Source organism: Lepus europaeus, chromosome 7 (genome assembly GCF_033115175.1).
Source record: "Lepus europaeus isolate LE1 chromosome 7, mLepTim1.pri, whole genome shotgun sequence".
In the NCBI taxonomy this organism is placed as follows: domain Eukaryota; kingdom Metazoa; phylum Chordata; class Mammalia; order Lagomorpha; family Leporidae; genus Lepus; species Lepus europaeus.
Window position 1 is genome coordinate 7,058,739 of NC_084833.1, and position 19,728 is coordinate 7,078,466.

The window sequence follows — 19,728 nt, forward strand, 5'->3', positions numbered from 1 at the left end:
CACAAGCAGGAACAGCTCCTTACGTCTTTTATCGGGGTTGGGGGAGAGGGTCACAGTTTTCACGCCACAGCCCAAATCCCATTGTTGGCAGATGTCTGGAGTCCTTGGAAGGGGAGGGAGGAGCCGCTTGTAAGAGGCTCACTTGCACAGGATGGTTGAACCCTGAGGCAGTACCCCAAGCTCCGGGAGGCTGGTTAATGACCGCTCTCCATGTCCCCTTGCCCAGCCCTGTGCACCCGGCCCCAGATGGCAGCCTCAGGGCGACACGGCGGGCGGGAGCAGCCCAGGGCCTGGAGTAGCGTCGGCCCAGGCAGGCTGAGGTCGGCACCTGGGCTGGGCGTGTTCCGCCAGGTTCCACTCCCTTCCCCACCGGCGTGTGGTCTGGAAAGCAGTGTGTCACCTTCGCAGCTTCCGGCACCTGCGGGCAGGCGGGCATGGGGGAGCTCAGCCCAGCTCCTCTCCGGGAGCCCCGTCCTCTCCCAGCCTGCAGGCTGCTGCCCACTGACCTCTCTGTGGGATGCAGGGGTACACAAGGGTTCCCGCAGGTGGGCCAATGCCTCCCAGAGGCGGCCGCTGAGAAGGCCCGGGGCTTCCCAGGTTGGAAGGCTCCAGGCAGGTGCCCCCACCCCAGCCCTGCACGTCCTCTGCTGGCACCATTCCTCCTCGTGCCCAACACCCCAATTGGAACGGGAGCCTTGTGTATGCCAAGGCCTGTGCCAGCAGACACTTAGTAAATATTTGTTCAACACATTCAAGAGCTTCCCCTCCGCTGGCTCTCCTCCCACTGGCAGGCTCACCCTGGACCTGCTCCAAGCCAGGGCCTCGATGCCTTCCCTAGCAACCGCCACCCCACAGACCCCTCACCTGCAGGTGTCTGGGTTGAGCTCTAAGCCCCGCCCTTGGCAACGGAGGAAGCTGCGGCGTCGGCAGTGGCAGCGGCAGGTCTGGGGGTCAGGGCGCTGGCGGCGCTGGGCGCAGCGTGGGCAGAGGGGCCTGGGGCTGGAGTGGGATGAGTGACGTCAGCTGGGGAGGGTGCCCCAGGGGCGGAGTCCCAGCCCGGAACGGAGCGGGGCTGGGGATGGTGGTGGGGAGTGGCAGCCCTAGGAGGAGAAGCGACATGTCTGGGGCGGGAAGGAAGAGTCTTCCCGGGAGCTGGGGTTGGGGGACAGGTGGGAAGAGAGAGCAGGGAAGGAACTACAGCTGTCCCCACCACTCCCACACCCCTGGCCCGCCCGCGCGACTACTCACCTGTCGGCCTTCACAGCACTCTCTCTTTTTTTTGGTCTGAAAAGTAATGAGAGAGAGACAGAGACAAAGGGGAGGAGGATCAGGAAACCTATGCATCCCCCTCTTTTTTTTTTTCTTAAGATCGACTGATTTGAAAGGCAGAGTTACAGAGACATCTTCCATCCACTGGTTCGCTCTCCTAGTGGCTACAACAGCCAGGGTTGAGCCAGGTGGAAGTCAGGAGCATGGAACTCCAGCCAGGTCTCCCAGGTGGATGGCAGGGGCCCAAGCACTCAAGCCATCTTCTGCTGCCTCCCCAGCACATTAGCGGGAAGCTGGATTGGAAATGGAGCAGCCAGACTTGAACCGGTGCTCATGCGGGCTGCCGGCTTTGCAGGCGGTGGCTTAACGTGCATTGCCACGACACAGGTGCCTGCATACGCCTCACTTGCAGCACGTCCCAGGCCTACCTCTGGCTCTGCTGGCAGCCTGATCCCCGCTCTGGTGTGACCAGCACACCCCCCGCCCTGGACTCCCAGCTTCAAAGCTGGGCCTTGCTGGCACCTGCATTCACACTGACTGTGTTCCTCCAGGGACATCTCCCCCAGCTGACTGCTCGGGTACCGGATCATGAGGATCTGTGTGCAAGAGAAAAGTGGGGGAGAGAGATCGTGAGGGAGAGAGAGAAGGGGTGCCCGCGGCCCTGCCCCACAGGAGTGCCAGCCTGCACAAGCCCCGTACCTGCATTCGGACCTGGTGCTGCCCCGTGGGCACACACTCCAGGCCATCGTCAGGGCAGCAGCCCCCGCAGCGGTGCACAGTCACACAGCTGGGCACCAGCTGCTTGGCCACAGTGCCTATGAGCTCCACGGTCAAGGGCACCACCACCTCCCGTGGCTGGCAGGTGGCGCGGGCATACACATCTATCCATGACACCACTAGAGGCAGACGGTAAAGGTTAAGTCTCCACTGGGTTTCCTGCAGCCGTTCCCTAGGGCTTGTGTCACGTGTCACGGCCACCCTCCCCACTGGCCACCTCCCTGCCCTCCCAACCTGTCCCTTCTTGTCCTGTTTAATCCACCGCCTCAGCCTCCTCTCTGTGAGATGGGCAGAGTAAAAGTTTGTGTTGTACAGGGGAGCCGTGGTTAGACGAGCCTGGAGCCTGGGGCTGGGGCGGGCCCTCTCGAGCCGGCTAGCGCAAGGGCAGTGCAACATTACCTTTCTTCTGGTGGCCAGGGGCATCAGGCTGGGGGACAGGGGCCTGTGGGAGAGAAGAGAGCTGGATCCAGGGTGCACGTGGGAGGGGCTCGCCCTGTGCCGGCAGCAGGAGGCGTCACTCCCCTCCGACATCGGTGCAGACTGCTGTAATCCTGGACTTCGCTCTGGCTTTAGCGGTCCTCTCCTGGCCACCTGGGACCTGCCCAGCCGAGTTCTGCCAGCTGCGGTCTCCCAGCAGAGTCAACTCTTCGAGCCTCTGCCAGGCTGGTGCTGGTGGCTGCAGGTCAGGAGCGGGCACAGAGGGCACCGAACCAGGTCCGCAGGCACTGAGGCAGCTCCCGCTCTCCTTGGCGCCCAGGGGATCGGGCGGGGCGGGGCAGTGGCCCCTGGGCGGGCTGGCGGGCTAGCAGGCCGGCGGGCCGGGGCACCTCCTGGGGGGATGCCCGGGCCGGGCCCCCGCGATGCTGGAGTTCGAGGCTGGACCCTGTGGATCCCCTGGCGGAGGCCGCTCGGCGCCTCCCCACTTCCGCCAACCTTGAGAGGGCACGGCGGCGGGCGGGATGTGGACGCACGTACCTGGGCGGGGGCCAGCTGCAGGAGCGCGGCGAGCAGCAGGCGGAGGAGCAGGGGGCTCATGGTGCCCGCGGGGGCCGCGCGCCGGGGTCGCCCGCATTGCCCTAACCCGGTGGCGCAGGGGGCGGCGGCAGCCAGAGCCCCATGGCGCGGGCCCGGGCGCGGCGAGCGGGGGCCGGGCGTGGGGGGCGGCTCCTCCGCGGCCCCCTCCCGAGCCCTGGGCGCAGGCAGCGCAGCGTAGCGCAGCGGCGGCGGCCGGAGGAGCCGGGCGGGCGGCCGGCCGGTGGTGGTGGCGGTGGTGGCGGGCGGCGGCGGGGACGGCGGGGGTGGCGGGGGGCCGGGCCGGGGCTGGCGGGCGGGCGGCTCATGTGACCCAGACACGCGCTCCCCACCGGGCCGTGGGGCGGGGGCGGGGCGGGGGTGGGGGGGAGGCCGCTGGCGGGGCCCGCCCCCTCCACACACCCCCTCCCGGCGCTGCAGGGGAAAGGGGACGCGCCGCCCAGGGGGCCGGGCTCTCGGGTCACCACTGCCAGATCCCGGAGGGCGGGGCGCTGCCCCTGGGAGAGGCCGGGCAGGGGGCGCTGGACGCGAAGGAGTGGGCTGGACTTCAGCTCTGAGAATCACTTTATTGCACGCGTTGTGGGGAGCGCGGAGCCCTGGGAGCACACTGCAGGCCCCATCCAGGTGAGCCCCTCAAGGGTTGGGGGCCCCCGGCACGATCCTGGGGTCCCGGGGAGATCCGGGGGGCGCTGGCTGCTGCCTCTGTAGTCGCTCCTGCTGGAGCCTCGCCCTGTTTGCCCTGGAGGAGAGAGCACCTGAACGTCCCGGCAGGGGTCCTGGAGGGACAGGGGACAGGGGTCGGGCAGAGGGAGCAAAGACAGACCTGGCCCTGGCCCGGGTGTCGTTGTAGATGGCCGTGATGATCCGGTCCTTTTCATCCATGAAGCCACGGTGCACCTGCTCCAGCTTCCTGCAGGCAGTGGGCTACAGTCAGCCCTGCTGTCCCCCAGGTCCTGTCCCCCCACCTCATGCTAGGCACTCACGGCTTTCCACCTGTGGGGCCTCACCTAACCCTGCCCATCACAGGTGAGCAGAGGGGTGCAGAGTGGCCAGGGCGCGGCCAGCATCAATGGCACCCCAAGGCCCCTGACTGTCCTGCTCACAAGGTGTCACAAGGTGACAACAGCCGTGGACATGAGGGTCTGTCACTGAATGGGGCACTGGCCCCTGGGTGTCTTTGCTGTAGGAAATCCATGTCATTGCGTGGGACGGCGGCTGAGGGGCCCGGTGACAATGCATTTACCCCCTGTGCACGGTTTTGGTTGGCTCCAGGCCTCCTTGGCGGCCAACACCACGGATTAACATTCAAATTATGAAGGAGTGGAAAGCGACAGAGGTAACACTTAGGAAGGAGTAGGCCCAGAGCCCGAGCTCCTGCAGGTCTTCCGTTGGGAGACACGAGGCTGGGGGCTGTGGGGTGCGTTGGCCGGCTGGCCACACTGGGCTTCCCCCACCCTCTGCCCGACGCCTGACGCCCGGGAAGCCGGGGACGCACCTGAAGGCGGCGTAGTGCAGGCCCATGCCAGCCAGCATGAGCAGGAGGCAGTACCCCAGGACCCGCTGGTTGTGCTGGTGCTGCTGCTGCCTGGCCCCCGGCCCCTGCGGCCTCACACCGTGAAACTGGGCCCAGTACTGCGCATTGGGGGGTTCCCAGGAGCTGCTGGGAGGCGGAGGAAGGGACAGTATGGGATGAGTCTCCCCCGAAGGCCTGAGCGTAGAAGCCCGCAGGGGCAGGACTCTGGTACCTGTGTGTCTGGCGGGCAGGATTGGCGTGGGCTGTGGTCCCTGCAGACTTTGGGGGGCTAGCTGAGCGGAGCTGGTGGTCATAGCTGCGGCGGCTCTGCTCACGGCTGAGCACCTGGTACGCCTCACTCAGCTCCACAAAGCGGCTGTGCAGCGCTGGGTTTCCAGGGTCTCTATCCGGGTGCAGCTGGGATACAGGGGGACTCCCCTTACCTCCTTTCCCTGGGCCCATCCTGGTCACGTCCACCCACGAGGGATCACATCACTCCCGGAGGCCCTGTCTGGGCCGTGATGCCCAATCTCAGGCCTGTCCACCCCTCCAGAAGCCCACAGGGCCAGCAAACACAGCCCCGGGCCCCTCCCCTCAAATCCTTCCCAGCTGCCAGCCCCCTGCACTCACCACAGGCCTGGCCCAGGTTTCTGAAAAACGGACAGGCAGGCTAAGAAACCCAAGCCTGACCCATCAGATTGGACCCCTGGCTCCTGCCCCCGTAGCTTTCCCAGGTGGCCAGACCCCTGCCCCTGGAGCACTTTCCCAGCACCCATGCAGGCTGAAGGGACGACGCGGGTCTCCCCAGGGCACCCCCACCCGGCTCAGACCTCCTGCCCGGCCGTGGGGGCACCGGTACCTCTTTGGACTTGGCGAAGAAGGCGCGTTTCACTTCTGCAGCGCTGGCACCAGGATGCACCCCCAACAGTTCATAGTAATTCCTGGGGCTGGATCTATGGAAAGAGGCCCGAACCTGCAGGACTCCCCTGGGCTGCCGCTCCCTCCTCCTGGGCCACGGGGAGGTGGAGGAGGTCCCAAGACGGACCGACCTCCGGATCACCCCTCTCCTGGAGGGTGCCTCTGGCTGCTGCGGGTCAGCCCTTTCTCCCCGGTGCGTGGAAATCTTGTCCCACCTGATCCGGGGCCCAGGAAGCTGCACGTTCGTGCCCGGCCTCCCCCTGACCCCCAGTGGTCCCGAATGAAGCCTGACAGCCACTGTGGAAGGAGCACTGGGTTTGGCTTGGGCTCAGGGTCCGATCTGCCACTTCACTCGGGGCCTTAGGGGCAGGCTCCTCATCTCCCGTCCAGTGTCCTCGGCACTGAAGGTGAGGGTTACCTGGGCCGAGCCCTGAGGCGCAGGCCCTCAACGCACACCCACCGAACAGCCAGCCGGGCCGGCGCCCCACTCACCGCTGCGCGGCGGCCGCTCCGAGGAGCCGGCAGGGAGGGCTGCGGGGCCACCGGCGACATAGGCGCGGGGGCAGCAGGGACCACAGGGGCGGCATGGCGACGGGCGGGCAGCTGGGGAGAGGAGCCCACCACGGGGAGTGCATGGGGGCCAGGCGGGCCAGCCTCCCAGCGGTCCGGGCCAAGGCGCAGGAAGGAGCCCGGCCCCGTTCCTTACGGAGCAAGACAGCCGCGGGGAGGGCTGCCTCCTGGCCTAGGATCCGATCCCCGAGTCCAGGGTCCTGACCCCGGTGTCCGGGGCCCTTCCCGCTCGGCCTCGCCGTCTGCACAGCCCGCCCAGCGCGCCGAGACCCCTCCCCACCCAGGAAATTAGAGAACTGGCGAAGGAGGGGCCGAGTCAAGCCCCGCCCCCGCCGCACTCACGGACTCCGCGGCCGCCGCCATTTCCTGCTCCCCGTCAGGCACCGCCCTGCACCTTTATTGGCTGAAACGGCCGGGCCACGCCCACCGCGCAGGAAGGCGTCGAAAGCCACGCCCCCGAGCGCCTATTGGCCCTTGACTCCTTGGGCCAACCCACCGAAGCAAGGCGTGTCGAGGCGCTGACAGCCGCGGGCGCCGGGCCGGAGGGCAGACCGGGCAGAGCCAGCCCTCACTGGGGTTTCCGCTGCCTCTCGCTTCCGCGGACTGGGCCGTGGTCCCGCACTGCAGCGAGGCAGAGTCCACGGAGCTGCTGCCACTCCACCCCCTCTGAGTCAGGGACACAGCAGATACTAACGGAGTTCAAGAAAAAGGCCTTTATTGTCTCCAGAGCTGTGGGGGTCCAGCGGGGGCCTAGGCGGGACTCCCCTGCACGCGGTTGTAGAGAAGGATGGCGCCCTTGGCCGAGGGGCAGAGCTCGGCCCACATCTCCGTCTCCTGCAGCCTCCACACGCGCTGCGGGGACACGGGGACACAGCGGGACTCAGACACCCGGCGCCCGCCCTGGCCCTGCCGCCCTCTGCCCCCGCGGCCTCTGCGGGTCCCGACCCCAGGCCACACCTGTGTCTCCACAAAGATGATCCCTGTGGATTCGTGGGCCTCGGGTCCGCCGCTCAGGTAGTACTCCCTGACCTGCTCAGAGGTCAGGCTGCACCTGGGCAAGGACAGGGGGGTGGCTTGGTGGAGCTCCCGCCCTGCCCCTCACCACCCACCTCCCCCAAAACCCAGAACTCACTGGACGTGGAACTCAGCACTGGCGCGGCCGGCGCTGGTCTCGTTGCGGGCTATGCCCAACAGCAGGGGCTGGCTCAGGGTGGACAGCGGCAAGTTCACCTGGGTGGGGGGTGGGGCCCGCCTGTCAGTGCTCCGCCCACATCTCTGCCCCTGGCGGTCACTTTGTGGCTTCCCAGAGCATCAGCTCCTGGGTGTGTTCATGTTACAGACGGGAAAACCAAGAGACAGAGGGAACAAGCCGCCCTGTGGGAAGGCAGTTCCATGGCTGGCACTCCCACTTCAGCAAACTCCGGGAGTAGCAAGAGGTGCATCCCCGGAAGCCCCAGGGCACAGGAGCTGAGGGCGAAATTCGCACTCAGGGCTCGCCTCCACGCCAGCCGGATGCCTGCAGGCCCTCCCCCAAACACAGACCTGTAGAAATCGCCTCCCCCCGTGCCCACCAGGCCGCCTGGACCACCCCGCACTCACCTCGTCACAGATCTCCTGCAGGACACTGGAGAAGAGCTCACGGACCACCAGCTCCCCGGGCAGGTCCTTGTGCTGGGGGCTGTCACCAGGGCACAGGGCCTGGGAGAGATCAGGCTCAGCTCCCGCCCTGCCCCCCCCCACTTGCTCGCCTCGAGGGCCTGGGGTGGGCACGGTGCAAGCTCCTTGGTGACCCTCTTACCCCACATGGGCAGCCGGAGGCCCAGCCAGGGGCTGGGGCTGGGGGACAGCATCTCCTTCCTCTACCCACCTCTCCACCCCCACGGTTCCCAGCTCCTCACGGGTCTGCAGCAGGGGAGGGAGGGCAGGGCACGGCAGCTGTGGACTGGGCACGGCAGGAGGGGAGGCTGTGGGGCTGTGCGAGGAGCAGACAGGCTGAGTGGCACCCCAAGCTCTGCCTGCTTCCAGGGGAACACCGGGCCAGTTTTCCCATTCAGGATGAGGAAGCCAAAGCCGGGAGAGCTTAGAGCCCCAGCTCCCCTGAGCTCTCCGGGTCTTCGTGCCCAGCCTGGAGTCTCACCTGGGGCTCAGGGTGCCCCCCGGGCACGTCCACCAGCCCAGGGGCCTCAGCCACTTGCTGAGAGCGGCGCAGGAAGACCAGGAAGTTGTCAGCAGTGGCCAGAGCCGCACCCACTCCCAGGGGGTCCGCCAGATAGGCCTGCCTGTCGCCCCAGTCGGTGGCCCCCTGCTGTTGCAGCCAGGCAGCTGAGCGGGCCCAGTTGGTGCCCAGGAAGTCTCGGTAGGATGTAAGGCCCAGGCCCAGGAGCAGCTCTGGCTCGCCAGAGCCAGTGGGGGCGGTCAGTGTGGCCGTGTGCAGGCGGAACTTGGGGGCGTCAAAGAGCCAGGGTTGGGTCTGGAGCCGGCTCTCCCAGATGGCAGTGATGGCCTTGTCCCCTCCTGGCAGTGGGCGGCGGTCGTGGGCTGGACTCAGCTCGACCCGCACCTGCTCCTGGGGCAGGCCACCCGCAGGGCACTGAAGGAGCAGCGACACCTCAGCATCCATGGTCTGGACAGGGCAGCTCTGGAGGACACAGCCAGGCCCGTGAGGGGTGAGGGGACCCGTGGCCGCGGCGCCCTTTTCACAGACCTCCTGAGGGTGCCCCAACCCTCCTGCACCCCACTGACCGCTCCACCGACAGTCCGCAGGGTGCCTGGGACGCCTGCTGGCAGCAGTCCCTGGAGCAGTCCCTCGGGCATCCCTACCACCTGGACATCCCGGGCCCCCCCAAACGCCCATGTTCCGCAAACCCCATGGTCCTGCCTCCAACCCGGGACGAGCGGGATCCCCTCCCGGATCCGGGATCTCCAGCCTCCAAGCCAGCACTCACCAGCCGGCTGCGCCCGCAGGCCCCGCCCCTTCCCTGAAGCGGAAGTGCCCGCCCCTTCGCCCGCGGCTTCTCATTGGCGGGTCGGGGAGCCCCGCCCCCCGCGTCGCTTAAAGCGATCCCGGCCCCGAACCCCGGTCCTCGGCGCTTCCGCCCCGTGGGCCCTGCCCGGCCTCTGCGCTCCAGGCCCGCCTTGCGGGGCGCACCCGCCAGTCTGGAGCGCCGGGCTCGGCCTCGCTGGCCTGCGTGACTGCCAGTGTGACCTTGGGCAAGTGTTGCCCGCTGGGCCTTCGTTTCCGTCCCTGCACCAGAGACTCGGGCTGGGACGTGCGCGTATTCGCCTCCCAGCCCTGACATCCTGAGGCTTTGTGACTCCGGGCACGTGGGGACCTGGGAGGGTGCTGGAAGCGGTGCCCACATCCCCCTGCTCCCCACAGGTCTGGCCATGAACTCTGGAGGAAGGAGGCAGGAGGCAACAGCGCCCAAGGGTAGAAGGGCTCACAGACCCCGGGAACAGGTGCGCTCCCCGCCACCCCGCCCTCGCGGGACAGCGGAGGGGACTTTGGGTGGGGTGGGGGGCGTGGGTGGGTCTTAGAATTCCTGGAGACCACAGGGGCTCTGCCCGATCTGCCCTGCCCCTGCAGGGACCGGTCATTCCGGGTTCAGGGTGGGCAGCAGGGCGAGGTCTCCATGGAGGCCCGCGGCCACCTCTGGGCTCTTTCAGGACCGAGATGTGCAGCTGTCCAAGGCTCTGTCCTATGCCCTGCGCCACGGTGCCTTGAAGCTGGGACTTCCCATGGGGCCTGGTAAGTGAGGGACGTGGAGGCTGGGTGAGGAGCAGCCGGGGCGATCTGAGCCTGTGACCCCTTGTCCGTGGCTCCCGCTTCCCCTGTGAGGGAGGCACAGAGGACCCCTCCCAAGGCACAGAGAAGAGCAAGGCCCTGAGGCCTGTGTCAGGTCCACTGTGTGGGGAGCCCGGGGATGCCCCCTTCCAGCCAGGTAGCCCACTAAGCGCATCCCAGGGGTGGGAACTTGGGGGTTATTTGGTGTCCTGTCCGGGCTAGGGACTATGCTAAGCACCTTTTCCCACCCCTGACACCCCCCCCCCCGGCAGATCCTCATCCCTTGTCATTTGGGGAAGCTGAGGCCCAGAGGGGAGCCCACACAGCGGGGGCCTGGGCCCGGGCTCTGTTCCCCCTGTCCGCCTGCAGATGGCTTCGTGCCCCTGGGCGCCCTCCTGCAGCTGCCACAGTTCCGCGGCTTCTCAGCAGAAGACGTACAGCGCGTGGTGGACGCCAGTGAGAAGCAGCGGTTTGCCCTGCAGCCCGGGGATCCCAGCACCGGCCCTCTCATCCGGGCCAATCAGGGCCACTCCCTGCAGGTGGGGCACCGGGGACGAGTGGGAGAGCCAGATGGGACCCCTGCTCGTGCCGGGGGTCTGACTGCTGCCCGTCGCAGGTGCCGGAGTTGGAGCTCAGGCCTCTGGAGACACCACAGGCCCTGCCGCAGACGCTGGTCCATGGTACTTTCTGGAAACACTGGCCGTCCATCCTGCTCCAGGGCCTGTCCTGCCGAGGAAGAACGCACATCCACCTGGCCCCGGGACTGCCGGGGGACCCTGGCGTCATCAGTGGTCAGTGCCCCCGGCGCATAACCGGCAGATCGCACCCGCTCTGTCCCCCCAGGTCCCTCCAAGGGTCACGGGCTCCCTCGTCCAATGCCAACCCATGCCCTCCGTGAGCATGCCCCTCCCAGCCCCCAGCCCGGGGTCCTGGCCCCTGGCTGCAGCTCCGGTGGTCTCCGCAGGCATGCGGCCCCACTGCGAAGTGGCCGTGTTCATCGACGGGCCGCTAGCTCTGGCAGGTGAGTCTGGACGCGGAGAGTGACCGCCCGGCCTTCGGGAGGGCCGGAGTCCTAGCTGTGGCTCCCTCGCAGACGGGATCCGCTTCTTCCGCTCGGCCAATGGAGTGATCCTGACCCCAGGGAACACTCACGGCTTCCTGCCGCCCAAGTACTTCAAGGAGGCGCTACAGCTCCGCCCCACCCGTGAGAACCGCCGGCTCCCTGCTCCTGTCCCGGAACCCTGGCCCCGGCTGCTCAGCTCTCCCTGTGTCTAACCAACTCACGTCTCTCCCAGGAAAGCCCCTCTCCCTGGCTGAGGACAAGCAGACGGCAGGTCGGAGCGGCCCCGAGCACAGCCCCAGACGAAGCAGGATGAGCCAACAATAAAAATATTTATTTATAAAAACGAAATTTTAAAAAGGTAACAAGAGAGAAACTCCAGTGGGAAGCCATGATTCTTCATCCTTTTGCTACATCCATGGGTCCTCCGCGCGGGCCCGGGGCCTGCACAGGGGTCAGGGAGCTGATCTTGTGCGCTCAGAATAAGGCAGGGGCCGCCATGTGCGCCCAGGGCCCACCTCCCCTAGCCTGGGTGATGGTGGGGGTCAGGCCCCACCAGGGCCCCGGCCTGCACAAAGCCAGCGGCAGCCGGTGAATGTGTCCAGCGCGTGTGTGCCTGCAGAGGGCGTGGGGCAGTGAGTCCCAGCGGGCGTGGGCTGGGGAGTGGCCGTGGCAGGTGGTGAGCGGGGCCAGGGCAGGCACACAGCCCTCAGAAGGCCTCGTGGCCCCCCGTGAGCTGCAGAAAGAGATCTTCGTCCAGCTCCTCCCCGCGGGCCCGCTCCCGGGTGGACAGGAAAATGTAGCCGCCGATGTACTCGTGCACGATGCGGCAGCTGGCCGACACGCAGCTGAAGGCCACGTTGATGTGCTCGTCGAACTCGATGGCCACCTGCAGGGGGCGCCGTCAGAGGGCTCCCCGGCCCGGCCCGCCCCGCCCCGCCCCGCCCTCCCAGCGCGCACCTGCCGGATGTCCCAGTTGACATTCCACTGGCGCATGTTGCTGAAACGCCAGGTCTTCACCACGTCGCCCACAGCCAGGTCGATTCGGATCAGTCGGTTGTTGGCGATGCCCAGGATCTCGTCTTTCCTGCTGCCCTTGAACCTGGGGGGGGGGGGGTGAGCAAGGGTTCCACCCTGCAGGGCCCCGGAGCCCGGCACAGTGAGCCAGGGCTGCCTGTGTCCCCGCCCGGAGCCGGTCGCGGAGCTCCTCGGGCTGATGCGCTGTGCTGAGAGCAGTCAGCAGATCCGGCCTTCAAGTCACGGAGCTGCTTGGTGTCACACTGTCATCAGCCAGTGCCCCCCCCCTGCAGGCTTGGGGGGCCTCCACGTTAGCCTTGGCTCCCAGACCAGCCCACCGGGGCCCAGCCCGGGGCCGTCTGGGCAGAGCTGGGCAGGAGCTGGTCTCGCACCTCCCTGGCCCGAGCCCTGCGGGCCTGTGGAACGGAGGAAGACACGGGGTGGACCCACTCGGGGGCTGTGGGGGCGGAGACCAGGCTCAGTGGGCGGGGTGGGGCGGGGCCTGGGAGCCCACCTGACGGTGACATAGGAGATGCCGAAGTCAGGTAGCGACTGCCAGGCTTGGATGAAGCGCAGCTGGGCCTCGGTCAGCGAGAGCTGGGCCACGTTCTGGTGGGCTTCCAGGATCCGCGGGGTGAGCTGCAGGGGCCGGGCTGGTGAGGGGCTGCCTGGACCCTCCCCCGCCTCCCCACAAAGTTCCAGAGACCCCCGCTCGTCCCTCGTCATGGAACCAGTTAGCTGAGCCTGCGGAGGGGCCACGCCCTGGGGGACCCGTGGGCGCCGGCACCGCGGTCCTCCCCAGTGGGTGGGGAGGCCAGGTAACCGCTGTGGATAGTCCCGTCCCCCACTCGCTCCGGCACCTGCTTGGCCTTGAACTTGCGCTGGAAGCGTGGGGCGACGAGGCCGTAGGGGTTGAGGCCCTCAGCCGAGGCGTCAGGGCCCTGGGGGTGGTTGCCGGAGCCCCCGCCGCCCGAACGCTGCAGGCTGAGGAAGGCCAGAATGGCCTGCACCTCGCTGGCGTAGCTGCTGTCCGCCATGGTGCGGCCCTTGGACGCCAGCCGGCAGCCGGCCATCCAGCGGGCATACTGCTGCTCCTGGGCAGGGGACAGGGTGGGAGTGAGGGGCCAGCCAGCTCGGCCCCGCCCCGCCCCACCCCACTCAGACCACGCCCTGCCCCTGGCCCCACCTTGCTCCTGCCCTGCCCACCCTACCAGGCCCCGCCCCGCCCTGGCTCCACCTCGCTCCTGCCCTGCCCACCCCGCCCTGGCCCCGGCCCCGCCCCCGCCTCGCTCACGTCCTGGCATCGCAGGTAGATCTCGCTCATGCCCTCGGGTGAGGGCACCAGGAGTTTGATGCAGAACTTCTGGCCAGAGACGTTGACATCGGGGACCACCTCACAGCCTACAGGGAGCAGAGGGCTGGGCTGCGAGCTGGGTACGGGGGACCTGCCCTGAGGGGTGCCCCTGGGAGTGGAGCCCCCTGGCCCCAGGAGGAGCCAGGCCGGGCAGTGGGCCTCGGGCACTCACCCTTGAGGTTGAGCTGCTGGACGGGGTCCCCCGGGGCCTCGTCCTGGCTCTTGTAGTAGGACAGCGTGGTCTCCTTGAACACCACCCAGTGCTGGCGGTAGCCCTTCAGCGTGAGCTTGCGGGGTCTGCGGGGCGGGGGCGAGGTCTGTGCCAGGCCGCCCCCCACCCCGGCTCCAGACCAGGCTCCCCCACCGCCTCCAGCCCGGGGCGCACACTCACCGGAAGATGCGGAGGTGGTCCTTGAGTTCCGGGATGGCCGTGAGGCTGTCCTGTGGGCGCCGAGAGGAGTCAGAGGGAGCCCCGAGACCCCCGCCCCGGCCCCGGCCCCCGCCCGGCCCCGCGCCGCCTCACCAGCACATCCGCGGGCGCTGACCCCTCCAGCTTCACCTCCAGGTTGCTCAGGGCCGCGTCCAGGTCCTCCAGCCCCGGGTCCGCGCCGCTGGCTTCACCGGCCTCCCCGCTCTGGGACAGCTTGTTGATGTGGTACTGGGGGTGCGGCCAGGGAGGGCTGAGCCAGCCGCCCCCCACCCACCCCGCAGGAGGGCCCCTCCGCTCCCCGGGGACCCCCGGCACCTGCAGAGCGGCAAACACCATCATCTCCTCCTCTGTGCAGTCGATCTCCTCCAGCAGCAGGTCCCAGCGGGCCTGCTCGTACAGCTGGGTCAGCCGCACCGGGTCTGTCTGCAGGGGCACGAGGCTGGTCAGTCGCGGGTGTCCCCAGCCTGCAGGCCCCTGCTGCTCAGACAGGTGGCGCTGTTCCCCCTGATTGGCTGAGCCCACGGGTGGCACCTGCCAGTTTGCCAGGGAAACCAAGGCAGCCAGTGAGCAGGGTGAGCCACGCGTGGGACAGAACTGTCGAGGACATCGCTCCCACAGACACTCGAGGACATCGCTCCCACAGACACTCGCCCGCGCCCTCCATCGGGGGCAGCACAAGTGTGATGGTTGATGAGAGGACGGAACGTGGGGAAGCGATCCGGGAAGGCTTCCCTGAGGAGGTGACATGCTGAGCAGAGATGAGTGGCATGAAGGAAGAAGATCCCAGAGAGAGGGGACAGGAAGGGCAAGGGCTCAGAGGGGTCCCGGCTGCCCTCAGAAGAGCCCGGACCCCTCGGGGCCGGCCCAGAACTCAAAGCAAAGGCATCAAAAAGGAGCCTAGAAAGATAGAGAGAGGGAGCCACAGCAGCTGAGTGAGGCCAGCAGACACCCGGACAAATGGGGACCAGAGCCAGGGCCGGTGTGGGGCACTGAGCTAAAAATGGGTGAATTAAAAGGAAGTGGGGGCCTGGCATTGTGGTGTAGCAGGTAAACTTGCCACCTGTGGCACCATCTTGTAAGGGCACTGGTCCCATTTGAGTCCTGGCTGCTGGGCTTCTAGTCCGGCTCCCTGCTATGGCCCGGGAAAGCAGTAGAGACGGCCCACGTGCTGGGCCCCTGCACCCGCGTGGGAGACCTGGAACAAGCTGCTGGCTCCTGGCTCCAGCCTGGCCCAGCCCTGGCTGTTGCGGCCATTTGGGGAGTGAACCAACAGGTGGAAGCAATCTCTCCCTGTCTCTCTTCCTGCCTTTCAAATACCTAGATAAATCTTTAAAGATAAACACAGAAACGTTTAATAAATAAATAAATAAACCCTTTACAGAAAAACATAATGCTACCTTTTAAAAAAATTAATTAATTAATTTAGGGGCTGGCACCGTGGAATAGTAGGTTAATCCTCCAGCTGCAGCGCTGGCATCCCATATGAGCACCAGTTCTAGTCCCGGCTGCTCCACTTCCGATCCAGCTCTCTGCTATGGCCTGGGAAAGCAGTAGAAGATGGCCCAAGTGCTTGGGCCCCTGCACCCATGTGGGAGACCCGGAAGAAGCTCCTGGCTCCTGGCTTCGGCTCTCTCTCTCTCTCTGTAACTCTGCCTTCAAATAAATAAATAAATAAAACCTTTAAATTTTTTTTTTATTTATTGAGAATGCTACCTTGGTGATTGTGGGGCAGAAAAGATTTTTTTTACCAGGACACAACACGTTTTGTTTTTAATGTATTTGAAAGGCAGAGAGAGAGAGAGCGCGCTTGCACCCACTGGTTCACTCCCCAAATGTCAACAACAGCCAGGTGGGGCAGATAAGCCAGGAGCCCAGAACTCCAGATGGGCCTCCCAGGTGGACGGCCGGAGCCAGGGATTCGGGCCATCAGTGCTGCTCCAGGGGCCACAGCAGCAGGGAGCCGAGTCAGAAGAGGAGCTGGGACTTAAATCCAGCGGTGTCCCAAGTGGCATCTACAGCGAACGCCTGCCCCAGATGCAACATGTTTTTTAAAATTTTATTTATTTGAGAGGTAGAGTTACAGACAGAGAGAGGCGGTCTTCCACCCACTGGCTCACTCCCCAGTTGGCTGCAATGGCTGGAGCAGCGCTGATCCAAAGCCAGGAGCCAGGAGCTTCTTCCAGGTCTCCCACGTGGGTGCAGGGGCCCAAGGACTTGGGCCATCTTCTACTGCTTTCCCAGGCCATAGCAGAGAGCTGGATCGGAAGTGGAGCAACCAGCTCCCATCTGGGATGCTGGCAATGCAGGCGGCAGCTTTACCTGCTACATCACAGCGCTGGCCCCCAAAATGTTTTCATCACAAAAGAAAACACAGAGGCTAGCACTGTGGTACAGCTGGTTATGCTGTGACCTGCTACACGTTGCTGGTTTGAATCCCGGCTGCTCTGCTTCCGAAACAGCTCCCCCTGGTGTGCCTGGGAAGGCAGTGGAGGAAGCCAAAGTTCTGGGGTCCCTGCTGTCCGTGGGGAGACCTGGATGTAGTCCTAGCTCCTGGCTTCAGCCTGGCCTGGCACTGGCTGGTGTGACCATCTGGGGAGTAAACCAGTCAATGGAAGATCTCTCTCTGTAACTGACTTTCAAATACATAAATGCACTTTTAAAAGATGTATTTATTTATTTATTTATTTGAAAGGCAGAGTTACAGAGAGAGAAAGAAAGGGAGACAGAGAGAAATAGAGGCTGGTCTTCCATCTGCTGGTTTGCTCCCCAGATGGCTGCAATAGCCAGGGCAAGACCAGGAGCCAGGAGCCTCCTCCAGGTCTCCCATGCGGGTGCAGGGGCCTGAGGACTTGAGGCACCCTCCGCGGGTTTCCCAGGGGCACCAGGAGGGAGCTGGGTCGGAAGTGGAGCAGCCAGGTCTCCAGCAGCACCCATGTGGGATGCCAGTGCAGCAGAGGCACCTTTACCCACTGCGCCACAGCGCTGGCCCCAATAAATCTTTGTTGGGGGGGGAGGGCGCCGGCACTTCAGTGTAGCGGGTAAAGCCGCCACCTGCAGTGCCAGCATCCCATATGGGCACCAGTTTGAGACCGGCTGCTCCACTTCCGATCCAGCTCTCTGCTGTGGCCTGGAAAAGCAGTAGAAGATGGCCCAAGTCCTGGGGCCCCTGCACCGGAAGAAGCTCCTGGCTCCTGGCTTCGGATCAGCACAGCTCTGGCCATTGCAGCCAATTGGGGAGTGAACCAGTGGGTGGAAGACCTCTCTCTCTCTCTCTTTCTCTGTAACTTTGCTTTTCAAATAAATAAATAAACCTTTTAAAAAAAGAAAACATAGTTGTCTTCATCAAAATTAAGAGCAGCTGTTTGTCAAAAGAAACCATTAAGAGAGTGAAAAGGCAAAGCAAAACAAATAAACCCTCGACATATCCATTCAACAAAATGCTCATGCCCAGAATATACAAAGAGCGTCTATAAATCAATAAGAAGAAAACCAGCTCAACATACAAATGGCTGAAAAGCCTGCACAGACACTTTACAAAAAGAGGACCTCCAAATGGCTAAGAGCCGTACGAAAAAGTGCGCCACCGTATTAGCCACCTTGGCAATGTAAATTAAAGCCACGTGACAAACAGATCCGTGGTGTCCAGGCCGGTGTGCAAGGAGACACGACTGCGACAGGCACGGGAAGTTCCTGGGGCGCTGGGACAGTTCTAGAAGATCACGGGGATGCCGCACAGCTGTGTACGTTAACTAAAAATCAGACCGAGATTTCTGGGGTCGGTAAGCTATGCTTCCATAAAGCGGCTCCAACAACAAACAGGCTCCAGGCGGCACTGTCTCACACCCATGCGAACGACCACCGGAAAACAGGATGCGGGGGGAGCTGGGTGACTGGCACGGGTCCAGGGGCGCGGAAACATGGCCCCTGCAGCTACACAGCGCCGGGCCGGGCTGCGAATCCACGCCACAGGAGCCGTCTGCGTGCTCCCCAGGGGACCTGCGATGCCGCGGCATCTCCGTAGTCAGAGCCCATGCCCGGAGGCAGGAGAATGGAGAAAGCACTGGTGGCACAGCGGCATAACGAGATGCTGGACCCGAGGAGAAAATTCGCTGCAAGTTTACGCGACCTGGGTGAATCTGACAACAGGGCCAGAGGCCGGATGCACAGGAGTTCAGGCTGGGAGCTGGTGCTGTGGCCTAGCGGGTAAAGCTGCCGCCTGTAGTGCGGGCATCCCATATGGGTGCCACTTCCAGTCCCGGCTGCTCCACTTCCGATCCAGCTCTCTGCTGTGGCCTGGGAAAGCAGGGGAAGATGACCCAGGTCCTGCACCCACGTGAGAGACCCAGAAGAAGCTCCTGGCTGGCTCCTGGCTTCAGATCGGATCGGTTCAGCTCCGGCCATCGCGGCCATCCGGGGAGTGAACCAGTGGGTGGAAGACCTCTCTCTCTGTCTCCATGCTCCCTATAACTCTTTCAAATAAATAAAATCAATCTGTTAAACAACAAGAACAACAAAGTGGGTGATTTACCTTAAAAAACACAGTTGCAGAAATCAAAACTTCAATAGATATTTTGGAAGCTACTTGACAAAAAACAGGACAAGACGACAAAGAGGTGAGAAATGAGTCACGAATGTCCATGTTGCTCCTTTAGGAAGCCGATCAGGAAGTCTAACATCTGCCGACCGAGGTCCAGAGGGACACGAGGAGTGGGAGAGGCAATGAGCCAGCGACTGCAGGGTGCTTGGCCAGGACGTGGCCAGCACGAAGGGCAACGAATGAAGAAGGGGCCACACAGGACAGATTACTGAGCGACTCTGGAGTACCAGGGGCTAAGGCAAAGATTCTAGAAGTTTCTGGCACCTCCCTCCCTTTCCAAGAAAAAATACAGCTGTCACCAGACGGACGGACAGAAAATAAAAGCGACAGCAGACTTGTCCTCGGCAGCTCGGCAGCTGCAAGGCGAATCCTGCAGAACAGCGCTCCGAGGCCGGGCGCTGGCCCCGGCCAGGTTTCCCAAGGCCGGGCGCTGGGCTCTCAGCCTCCGCGTCAGAATGCAGGAGGTCGGGAAGGGGCCCGCAGGGCCCGGGGCAGCTCTGACGTCAGAACTGTGGCGGACAGCAGCCGCGCCGTGGTCTGCAGGGCAGGCGATCGGCGCCCCGCGCAGGACGGAGCCTGTGGCTGGGGGCAGGGCGGGGGCCTCCGGGCAGGTGCAGAGGGCCACTGCGGGTGGGCCCGGGCAGTGCGCACAGGCGGCCAGCGAGGAAAGCACGGGAAGCCGACTGAGCCAGGGCGTCGGAGCGGGAAGCGGTCACTCAGCACAGCCAGGGCCACGAGGAGGCGGGGACAGGGACAGCGCCGGTGCCCAGAGCCAACGTGGGGATCGGCAGCTCCAAGAAACAGAAGGGCGCCTGGCACTGAGGAGCAAGCACCGACTCAAGAAATTTAAAATCAGGAGAACAGTCGAGAGCCAGCGGCTCCTAGACGCGGAGAGGAACAACCAGGTGCTGGCTGCCCCCGCCTGACCTCCAACTGGAGGGTCCACAGGGCAGGAGGCCAGGCCCTGCACAGAGAAAGTTCTGGAACTCACACAGGTGGTTATTTTTTAATGCTATCCCCAGTAATGCATGGATTTGATTTTTATATCTATTTGTTTAATGGGCAGAGAAGGAGAGAGAGAGGAAGAGATCGCCCAACTGCAGGTCCACCCAGCTGGGGCTGGGCCAGGCCAAAACCAGGAGCCAGGGACCCCATCCGGGTTTCCCGAGAGGCAGGCAGCAGTGGGAGCAGGGGCAGGACCGACCCCAGGCCCTCTGGAGTCTGGAATGCAGAAGCCCAGAGCAGTGCCCCAACAGCCGTCTCCGGCCCAGCCCTGCTCAGTGGGTGCACACAGGGAACCCACCTAAGGCCCGGGGAGTGGGGGTGGCGGCTGGGGCCGGGGGTTAGGCCACCGCTGGGGCGCCCACCTCCCACATGGAAGGGAGTGAGGGTTGCTCTCCTGGCCAC

General features: G+C 64.8%; 5 protein-coding genes across 14 annotated transcripts in view; 1 reads left to right on the forward strand and 4 right to left on the reverse strand.

Moving 5' to 3' along the window:
- VEGFB (vascular endothelial growth factor B) lies at positions 1 to 3,278 on the reverse strand. 3 transcript variants are annotated; one of them, XM_062195930.1, is made up of 7 exons: positions 3,022 to 3,278; positions 2,446 to 2,488; positions 1,969 to 2,165; positions 1,792 to 1,865; positions 1,249 to 1,284; positions 865 to 1,100; positions 1 to 418 (listed from the first exon to the last, which is right to left on the reverse strand). In XM_062195930.1, exons 1-6 carry the CDS (start codon positions 3,079 to 3,081, stop codon positions 887 to 889), a joined length of 624 nt encoding a protein of 207 aa, XP_062051914.1. In that variant the 5' UTR covers positions 3,082 to 3,278; the 3' UTR covers positions 1 to 418; positions 865 to 886. The 3 variants fall into 3 exon arrangements, with proteins under 3 accessions (XP_062051914.1, XP_062051916.1, XP_062051915.1); XM_062195932.1 differs by having other exon boundaries at positions 865 to 999; positions 3,022 to 3,277; XM_062195931.1 differs by lacking the exon at positions 3,022 to 3,278 and adding an exon at positions 2,568 to 2,693 and having other exon boundaries at positions 2,446 to 2,487.
- TRPT1 (tRNA phosphotransferase 1) lies at positions 2,644 to 11,301 on the forward strand. Of its 3 annotated transcripts, none has more exons than XM_062195928.1 (8): positions 2,644 to 2,728; positions 9,459 to 9,538; positions 9,746 to 9,827; positions 10,233 to 10,402; positions 10,480 to 10,654; positions 10,828 to 10,884; positions 10,957 to 11,067; positions 11,159 to 11,301. In XM_062195928.1, exons 2-8 carry the CDS (start codon positions 9,467 to 9,469, stop codon positions 11,248 to 11,250), a joined length of 759 nt encoding a protein of 252 aa, XP_062051912.1. In that variant the 5' UTR covers positions 2,644 to 2,728; positions 9,459 to 9,466; the 3' UTR covers positions 11,251 to 11,301. The 3 variants fall into 3 exon arrangements, with proteins under 3 accessions (XP_062051912.1, XP_062051913.1, XP_062051911.1); XM_062195927.1 differs by lacking the exon at positions 2,644 to 2,728 and adding an exon at positions 9,158 to 9,289; XM_062195929.1 differs by lacking the exons at positions 2,644 to 2,728; positions 10,957 to 11,067 and having other exon boundaries at positions 9,157 to 9,538.
- DNAJC4 (DnaJ heat shock protein family (Hsp40) member C4) lies at positions 3,599 to 6,325 on the reverse strand. Of its 2 annotated transcripts, none has more exons than XM_062197799.1 (6): positions 6,002 to 6,325; positions 5,451 to 5,544; positions 4,824 to 5,008; positions 4,574 to 4,738; positions 3,902 to 3,988; positions 3,599 to 3,817 (listed from the first exon to the last, which is right to left on the reverse strand). In XM_062197799.1, exons 1-6 carry the CDS (start codon positions 6,142 to 6,144, stop codon positions 3,712 to 3,714), a joined length of 780 nt encoding a protein of 259 aa, XP_062053783.1. In that variant the 5' UTR covers positions 6,145 to 6,325; the 3' UTR covers positions 3,599 to 3,711. The 2 variants fall into 2 exon arrangements, with proteins under 2 accessions (XP_062053783.1, XP_062053782.1); XM_062197798.1 differs by having other exon boundaries at positions 4,574 to 4,735; positions 6,002 to 6,308.
- On the reverse strand, positions 6,754 to 9,042 carry NUDT22 (nudix hydrolase 22). Of its 4 annotated transcripts, none has more exons than XM_062197803.1 (6): positions 9,025 to 9,042; positions 8,217 to 8,717; positions 7,679 to 7,777; positions 7,212 to 7,309; positions 7,037 to 7,130; positions 6,754 to 6,931 (listed from the first exon to the last, which is right to left on the reverse strand). In XM_062197803.1, exons 2-6 carry the CDS (start codon positions 8,697 to 8,699, stop codon positions 6,830 to 6,832), a joined length of 876 nt encoding a protein of 291 aa, XP_062053787.1. In that variant the 5' UTR covers positions 8,700 to 8,717; positions 9,025 to 9,042; the 3' UTR covers positions 6,754 to 6,829. The 4 variants fall into 4 exon arrangements, with proteins under 4 accessions (XP_062053787.1, XP_062053785.1, XP_062053786.1 ...); XM_062197801.1 differs by having other exon boundaries at positions 8,958 to 9,032; XM_062197802.1 differs by lacking the exon at positions 9,025 to 9,042 and adding an exon at positions 8,945 to 9,018.
- Positions 11,243 to 19,728, reverse strand: part of FERMT3 (FERM domain containing kindlin 3) — a 16,878-nt gene continuing 8,392 nt past the window's right edge. For both annotated transcript variants that reach the window (XM_062195925.1, XM_062195926.1), the window contains exons 7-15: positions 14,040 to 14,147; positions 13,818 to 13,952; positions 13,686 to 13,735; positions 13,467 to 13,591; positions 13,235 to 13,341; positions 12,801 to 13,034; positions 12,455 to 12,579; positions 11,884 to 12,025; positions 11,243 to 11,812 (exon numbers count right to left, since the gene is read on the reverse strand). In XM_062195925.1, the coding sequence (XP_062051909.1) occupies positions 11,633 to 11,812; positions 11,884 to 12,025; positions 12,455 to 12,579; positions 12,801 to 13,034; positions 13,235 to 13,341; positions 13,467 to 13,591; positions 13,686 to 13,735; positions 13,818 to 13,952; positions 14,040 to 14,147 (1,206 nt within the window). In that variant the 3' untranslated portion in view covers positions 11,243 to 11,632. The remainder of the gene's footprint in view (positions 11,813 to 11,883; positions 12,026 to 12,454; positions 12,580 to 12,800; positions 13,035 to 13,234; positions 13,342 to 13,466; positions 13,592 to 13,685; positions 13,736 to 13,817; positions 13,953 to 14,039; positions 14,148 to 19,728) is intronic.